The 9,226-nt window shown below is 32.5% G+C and overlaps 1 protein-coding gene across 1 annotated transcript; it reads right to left on the reverse strand.

The window, feature by feature from the left end:
• Window positions 1-6,365: 6,365 nt before the first annotated feature.
• Window positions 6,366-7,185, reverse strand: LOC111398317. The gene is made up of 4 exons (XM_023025235.1): window positions 6,987-7,185; window positions 6,854-6,903; window positions 6,683-6,761; window positions 6,366-6,583 (listed from the first exon to the last, which is right to left on the reverse strand). Exons 1-4 carry the CDS (start codon window positions 7,183-7,185, stop codon window positions 6,366-6,368), a joined length of 546 nt encoding a protein of 181 aa, XP_022881003.1.
• Window positions 7,186-9,226: the final 2,041 nt, after the last annotated feature.

Consider the following 9,226-nt stretch of genomic DNA (forward strand, 5'->3'; position numbering starts at 1 on the left):
AAGTATCTCTTCTCCATCATATAATCCTGTAATGTCCTATTCCAATATGTATTGTTGCAATTTGAATATGATTGTCTAAGTTACTACAAATAAAAGCCCTGCAAAAAAATAAATAAATAAATAAAAGAGTCCATTAAGCAACCTAAAACTATTAGCGTCGAAATTTGATAAACTATCACAATCTCACAAGTCAACATGTATTATATTTGGCAGCATAATTATACAAGTACTTCTATTTAAATTACATATGTATTTAGTAAAGGTAAATATTTCCTATGAGTAATTCTATTTATACTGAATGGAGGTACTGAAAGTTGTCCCCCCTTCTCACAACACACGCAGGCCTCGCGTGAATATAAAAATTTCCAAACGTGGTTCCCATCCCCTATTGTGAGTAATAGGTAAATAATTATATATATATATACACATCATACATCATACACATTATGTGTATTCTATTTTATCATTTGATACACTAGCATATATTTGTCACTTCATTATCCTCCGTACATCAAATTATAATTAAGAAAATATATTGCAGAAGTTGTTATAAATTTTAATATGTCTTATTTAAATATATAAAAAAAAACTACTTTTATTCTCTCTCGTGTCTCTTGAATTAATAATGTTTATAAAAGGATAAGGGATTAATTTGTTTCTTTAATTCTAACCATATAATTTATTTCCTACTCAAATACCATTTTCATGGTCCCAATCCTCATTTATCAAAATTTTATTCCAGTTTAAAATATACATTTCGCCAAAGACAAACTTAGACAAGATTTATAACTTGTGTAAACTTTCAAACTTTGTCATTGCTTTATTAAACAACAACATTCAAAACATGTTGTCGATAAATATACTTGAAGTTAGTGATGATATTTAAAAAAAAAAATTAAAAAAAATCACAAGATTAAAATAATAAATTTGGTACGTGAAGGAAAAAATTAATTTTTTAAAATATAAACACTGTATAAAAGCAAGAAATTACTAAAATAAATAATTCATTTGAATATTACTAAACACTCAATTACATTAATTAGAAGAATTTGATTTCCACAATACCCAATATTGTGAGATTTTTTTTAAAATGAAGATCTACAAGGTTGTATTATTATTATTATTATTATTATTATTATTATTATTATTATTAAAATTTAGTATACGAGACTTATACAAAAGATTAGTCAATTATAATTTATGAAAATTAATATTTTGAATTTAAACTAAAAAGTAATTCTACCAACCCATACTAAACCATACAAGCTGACCATTTGAAAACCCGCAAGTACACGAAATCGTGAGCAAGTAATATAATGGTGAATTAAGTGTCGAACACACGAGGATTTTGTGTTTGATCTTGTTGAAACTATTAATACCCTTAATCAAATAGCAAGATAGAATTGTAATGAATGAATGTCTAGTTTTCACTAAATCAAAAACAAAGTAAAAACTTGTCAAATTCGTAAAATATATTGCTAAGATGTAGAATCCCCTTACTAATCCATTTTTAGTTCTACAATTTGAATTGACATTTCGAAATCATTCTTGTTGGTATGTTTCTATTTTAATTAACAACTTTTCTCGATAGCAATTAAATCTAATCTCATACGGGACCTTCCTATATCTCTAAAAAGATACGAATGTACAAGAAAGTATTAAACGAGCTACAACATCTATAAAAATATTTGAATCATAAATGTATATCTCTATCCTCTATCGAACCTTACAAAGTTTATCACTATGTGATAATGATCTTACTATCTCTCGATGATAATAAAAACCACAAACAATTTAAATAATAGCCAGTTAGTGGAAAAGCAAACTAAACCTTGATAAACATCCAAACATTTAGATAAATTAATTTCAATCAAATCATTCAACCAAAAATCTTATAACAATGGTTCATCTAATCCTAGAGCTGAAAAGAGTGTATCCAAGTATATTGAAATTACTAGAACACATTCTAAAGTTAATAAACATCATTCGAAAATTAAATAATTGGCAAGAAGTCTTAAATTCTTGAATATCTTTGATGAATTCTTGATATCTCTTGAAGTTTCCTTCCAATCCTTGTGCAAGTTTCCTAGTATGAAGTGTGTTCAATAGTTTTCTTGTAATTCTTTGGGTGAAATCTCTCACAAGTATGAATTTGCCCTCTTCTTCAATATAATTCTGCCAAGTTTTTTGAGTTGTTTTTTTTTGTGCATAAAAGAGGCTCTTCCATGTGTATGGAACATTCTGGTATTTATTTGACTCAATTCTAGGTCAAAGATATCGTACAAAATCTTGCCAAGTTGAGTTTTAATAGTATAAGAAAACCTGAGCTTCGTCTCAAATCTTGTACCATGTAGTAGCATAATACATTGGGATGTGACTTATAGTTCACTTGTTGAACTCCAAATTCCTCCCTGTGTGCATGGATGCGACCGCATGGATTTTCGTATTATGCGATAGCATAATTTAGTTTTTTTCGCGGACAAACTTTAGTATTCTGGTCATATCTTTCTCTCTCAATATTTGATTGAGGTGATTCAAAGTGTGTTGAAAATATAAATCAAAGGACTACAATTCTTTGGAGATATCATTTTTCCAATTCAAAAGTTTGCTATACCAAAAATAGGTCTCAAACAGAGATTAAAAGTCTGAAGCATAACTTTTTTGCCTGAAAATTAAGATGTGATAATATTTCGATTATATTTTATCACTTTGACATATTTCCTCATCCAATTGACCCCTAACACTCAAATTTTCATCATAAGGTTGGAAACAACTTTTTAATAATTGTATTTTAGTCTTCAAACTTTGATTTTGCTTCATTTCAGCCATTTTCTCTTATAATCTTGTTCCTTCATCTTTCAATTGTATCTAATTAAAGTCTTGGTATTTTCGATCTTCATTTCGTTGCCGTCTCATCTATAGATTATTTGAAACTTGGTCCACGTCTTTTGAATTTCACTCTTTTTTTAGGGTTTCCTTTTGTTTTCTTCCAATTTCTTGCACAATCATTGAGTTTTACTTATATAATACAAAAATACAATAATTTAAACTATATTTCATCAGAGGAGAACTAAATATCACTATTTAAGGCCGTAAAAAAGTGTATAAAATACACTTATCAAATACTTCCAAACTTAAATATTTGTTTGTCCTCAAACATAACCATCATCTAAATAATAACAAGCACACAATCATGCAATGATGTTTGGATATATAATCTTGATTCTTACCTCAGGATTCAAGATTTTAGTGTTAATTCCTTAAATATGCTTTAAAGTTACAATACCAAACCAATAATCCACTCTTCCAATGCAAAATCTACATGTGTGTGAAGAATTAAGTAATCAACCATGACTGCACAAGTTATTTTAATTTCTGACCCTCTGTGGTCAAATATATCCTTTCATATCTTGTATTATTCACAATACACCAATTTTCTTCTTTTCACTCGTTCCCAGTGTGGGATAGGTTAAATTATTCATTACTATCCTCACTCTTTCTATTTTAAGTAGACGTCACTAGTGCAAATCAATACATCAATGAATAAGGATTCTCCAATTATTTGATTGTTTCGACCTCCAAGACTCAACTAGATTAATTATCCTTAATCAAAAATCAAATTTCCTCAAACAAATGTTTGGAACTTAACCAAGACATTTAGTGCTTCTATTTTTCTTATACACTTTTTTTTTTTTTTTTTACATTCTCTCCCTTAAGCTTTCTAGACAAACCATATAAAAAATTTTAGGTCTATGACTCTCAAATAAGATGATTTTAGTACACTAGATTTTAAAGACCTTTACAGGCTTAATAACCTTAGTAAAAAAGGCTTCGAAAAGAACAATTTTTTTGTGCAACTTCCTTTCTAATTGTTTCCAAATGACCTTTGTAATGAGCTTTAGGCGGATGACTCTTAAGTCAGGTGATCTTAAGGCACCAGATTTTAAAATATCCTTACAGATTTAATTGCTTGAGTCAAAATGACTTTAAAGAAAGGTTTCTACATAAAAAAATTATGCCTTGATTAGTACAATATCCCTTATTAAACACCCATTCAAGCTAACTGACTTCCTATTTAAGAACTTTCACCCAATCTTATCTTGTTAGTTTAAGACAATAAACACATAACTTTTTCACACAAGGAATCCACATTCACATTCATATCTTCCTACAATAGTAAAATCACCTCAAAATACTAGATTTTGGTCTCAGAACAATCAATTTAAGATAGCTTTGGATCTCACCTCTATGTTTAATCTTTCAATCTATTCAACATATGAATCAACTTGTTGCATCATGATGTAAAACTCAATTCTTGTGTGTGTATGATATGAAATTCTACAAGACTAAGCATCAATTAATTTAAGCATATAACCTATCTATAGTCCATAAATCAATACCAAATCTCAAATTAAATAATCATTGCTAGCCAGACTGTCTAACAAGCACACCATCTTAAATATATTTTTTCAAGCATACTAAAACAATCACACTAAAGCACACAAGCATACAAAAAAATCAAAAATTTTCCCACCCCAAACTTAAAACTAACATTGTCCTCAATGTCATAAAGTATAAGTAAACACATAAGGGGTGGAGAAGAAAAGGAAAATGGTATTCCTCCAATTTTTATGTTGAATGAGTAGGGTACCATAGGTAACGGCTAGACAATCTCTTTATCATGCTTTTCCTTTGGTCTATGTCAGTTTGAGTGCTCCACGATGTCATTTCCTACAAACAATGGTTAAATTAAATATTAAAGATCAAATAACCTAGAACATGTGTTGCTTAGCCCAAACAATCGAAGTAACCAACATTAAACTCAAAGACCTAAGGGAAAACATAGTAGGATGGTGATACCCTATAATTTAAGTGTGCCTAAGTCTAATGCAAACCAATAATCAAAATAAATCTACGAAAAGGAAAAAAATAAATAAAAGAGTTAAAAAAGTTTGATTATCTCCCAATCAGCTTTTAATTTATAGTCTTTAGCTAGACTTGTAGATTGATCATTTTGGGTTATAGAGTGAGGTAAGCGACTTCTCTTTATCAAAATCGCTACCATAACATGCTTTCAAATGCTACCCATTTACTTTGAAGGTAACCTTTGCTTCATAAGTCATCTCAACTGCTCCATGTAGAAAGACTTGAACAACTGTGATTGGTCCAAACCATCTAGAACGCAATTTCCCAAAAAAAGTTTTCAACCTCGAATTGAACAAAAATAATTTTTGTCCTGAAGTGAACTCACACCTCTGGATGAATTTATCATGTAATTTCTTCGTCCTCTCCTTATACAACTTCACATTCTCATAGGCATCCATCCGAAATTCATCCAACTCATTCAGCTACAACATCCTCTTTTCTCCACCTGTTGTAATGTCCATGTTCAATTGCTTTACTGTCGAGTATGCTCGATACTCCAATTTCACGGAAGGTGACAAGCTTTTCCAAATACAAGACGGTGCGGTGACATGCCTATTAGTGTTTTGTAAGCAGTGCTGTAAGTCGATAGTGCATCATCAAGCTTTCACAACCAATCAGTTCTGGAGCTATTCACTATCACCTCGAGAATGCTATTCAGCTTTCTAATTGACACTTCCATCTGGCCACTTGTTTGGGATGATAAGGTATGGCAACTTGATGTTTCACCCTATATCTTGCTAATATTGACTCCAAAAGTTTGTTACAGAAGTGTTTACCTCCATCACTAATAATCATTCTAGGGTACCAAAGTACGAGAATATGTTCCTCTTCAAAAAATATACAATCACTCAAGCATCAATGGTTGGTACTGCTACTACTTTTATCCATTTTGATACATAGGCAACTGCTATCAACAAGTACTGATTATTGTAAGAGGAAGGAAATGGTCCTATAAAATCGATCACCCAAACGTCGAAGAGCTCCACTTTTAAATCGAATTTAAAAGCATCTCATTCTTTTTTGGAACTTGTCCATATACGTTGGCATAGGCCATAGTGTTTCATATACTCGTGAGCATCCTTAAATAGCGAGGGATAGTTAAATTCTGATTGTAGGACATTCATTACTGTCTTAGAAAACCCAAAATGCCTAGCATAAGTAGAATAATGACAACACTCCAGAATTTGAGAGACCTCTGCACTTGGCACACACCTTCCAATGATTTGATCAGCAACTCTCATGTATAAGATGGGACCCTCCCAATGATGATACTTCAGCTCCGAGAAGAATTTATTCTTTTAGTGGTGTGTGAACTCAAGTGGAAGCACATTACACGCCAAGTAGTTCAATATGTCTGCATACCATGACCCATTGTCAACAACAAAGATATGGTAATCTAGGAAATAATCCTTTATATTGACCTCATCCGTCTATTCTATTTATTCAAGCCTTAAAAGGCAGTATGCTAGCATATTTTCACTTTTCTTCTTGTCCCAAATCTCAAAATCAAACTTTTGAATGAAAAGTATCCATCGAATCAACCTGGGCTTCACATTCTTCTCAGTCATCAAATATTTCAGGGCCGCATGATCTGTGTAGACAATTACCTTTTGTTCCATGAGATACGATCTGAGCTTGTCAAAGGCGAACACAATGACTAGTAATTATTTTTCTGTGGTTACATAATTCAGCTGTGCTTCTATCAAAGTCTTTCTCGTGTAGTAGATGACATAGAGAATTTATTCTTTTTTTTTACCCAATCCTATCCCCACTACATAATCACCAGTGTCGCACATCAGCTCAAATGGCAAGTCCCAGTCTAGTGCGGCTATAACCTGTGCAAATTAACTTTTTTAGAGTATCAAAGGATGCCAAACACTCCTCAGAAAAGTTAAATTTGCAGAATAGATAAATTTATCGACTTCACCAGTATGTCTTCAGTAATTCTCCTTGGGAATTTATAGACTTGTCTGCCAACTGCAAGGAGATCGATGTTGCATTTGCCTCTCCCAAGTTTAGTTTCATGAAAATAAAGTAAGGCGTGAGGTTAATGTTAATACCTAAATCATAAAGAACTTTATCAAATTTCATGTAACCAATAATATAAAGGATAGTAAAACACCCTGAGTCCTTTAGTTTAGGTGGCAGCTTATTCTGCAAGATAGCACTGTATTCTTCATTCAACATCATTGTCCCCAAATCTTCCAGCTTCCTCTTGTTGGTGAGTATCTCCTTCATGAATTTAGCATAGCTAGGCATTTGTACAAGTGCATCCACAAATAGAATATTGTTCTACAGCTTTTTGAATACATCAAAGAACTTCGAGAATTGCTTGTCAAGCTTTTGCTTCTGTAGCCTATGTAGAAAATGGGGCAGTTGAACAATTTCTTTGGTAGAAATGATTATCTTAAACTTTGGATCCTCTTGTACTTTCTCTTGTTCTTTGTTTTGTTCAGATTCTTCCAAGTGCTCATCAATCATATTAGGTACCTTCACTTAAGTCACCACTAGCCTTTTTACATTTATCTCAGATAGTTGTATCCCACTATGGGTGGTTACATCCCTACAGTGCTCATTAGGGTTTGTTTCAGTGTCACTAGACAATGTTTCTGGTAGTTTCTCTGAAAGTGCCTTGACTATCTGTCCTATTTGATTTTCGAATTTTTTTATGGCAGCTCTTTGAACTAGCAAGTTTTTATCCGTTCTTTGTATGTGTTGAGTGGATATTTCTGCTAACTTAATCACAACATCTTCTAGTGAAGACTTCCTCTCATTCTACTAAAATTCGAGTGGTGCGGTCTGCAGTAATGTGATCTGAGCCCCCTGATTATTACTCCACTAAAAGTCTGGGTAATAGGTATTAGAATTTGAATTGTGTTGTTGCCTTTGAAAATTCTGAGTGTAGTTCACGTCCTCCACTGTCTTAATAAAAGGAGATCCTACATTACAATCAACACTCTCTTGGCCCCCTCCACAATGTTTACATTTTGGTCCCACTATCTTGTTTGTGTTCATCTAATCTGCTTTCTATGCCAATGATGCCAACTGTGCTGAAATTTTAGTCAGAGATTAACTTCAAATACCCTAGCAGCTTTCTTTTCACTTGTCCTTTTGGTAGGCCAAAGCGTATTGATGATTGCTAAATCCTCTATGATTTGGTAGACTTGATCTGTGATTCTTTTTATGATTGAACCATCACATGTAGAGTCTATATTAGCCCTGCTAATCGGATTCAGAACAATGTAGAAATATTGCACTTGAAGCCATTAATACAATTCGTGTTGTCGACATTGATGGAATAAACCTTTGTATTATTCCCAAGCCTCTGAATAGCTATCTGAGTCTAGTTGTCGGAAAGTGATAATTTCATCCCTTAGCTTTGCAATCCTTTTTGACGGGAAATATTTGCTAAGGAATTTGTGACTCGGTTCCACGTGGTAATGCTCTGGGGTAGACAAGTGTCTAACCACTCCCTTGCTGAGTCTCTTAATGTGTATGGAAAAGCCTCAGTTTGATTGCTTCGTTTGACACCCCTAGATAATCTATACTTGAACACATGTCCAGAAATCTTGATATATGAGTGTTGGGATTCTCTATAGCTCTTCCAATAAATTGTAGATCATTTTGTAACATGATAACATTTGCCCTCATCAGTAAATGTTGGATATACGATGTTGGATTAGCTTTACCCGACCGATGGAATCATAAACTCTCCCATAAGCCTTGCATTTTCATCAGCCACTGCAACATTCGATTGTGCCACTCCCAAATTAGCCCCAATGGCTATTTGATTCGAACTTTCATTTGCCATGTCTTCTTCTTACTGTTTTTGGTATGTTTCCAACTGTGTCTTCTTCGAAAGTTGAATGTTCGTTTGATCTCCAGGTTAAATTGAACAAGATCACAGGTTCTTAAACTTCCCATACAAGGTCCTTAGAAAGAATAACTGTAAAGTTTTTCTAATTTAATAAACTAAACTAAAGAAAATAGTAAAAATTCATAATAAAACTAAAATTAACTAACACTAGTAAAAAACAATAGTCTTCAACAACGGCGCCAAAAACTTGACCCTTTGAAAACCCACAAGTGCATGAACTCATGAGCAAGTAATATAATGGTAAATTAAGTGTTGAACCTACGAAAAATATGTGTTTGGTCTTGTTGAAGCTATTAATACCCTTAATCGAATAGCAAGAGAGAATTGTAACGAATAAATGTCGAACCTACGAAGACTATATGTTTGATTTTGATTCAAAATTGCTTCTTGAATAAGATCTGGAGCAAGAGTTTGTCCCTTATT

The sequence above is a fragment of the Olea europaea genome, chromosome 8 (genome assembly GCF_002742605.1).
Source record: "Olea europaea var. sylvestris chromosome 8, O_europaea_v1, whole genome shotgun sequence".
Taxonomy (NCBI): domain Eukaryota; kingdom Viridiplantae; phylum Streptophyta; class Magnoliopsida; order Lamiales; family Oleaceae; genus Olea; species Olea europaea.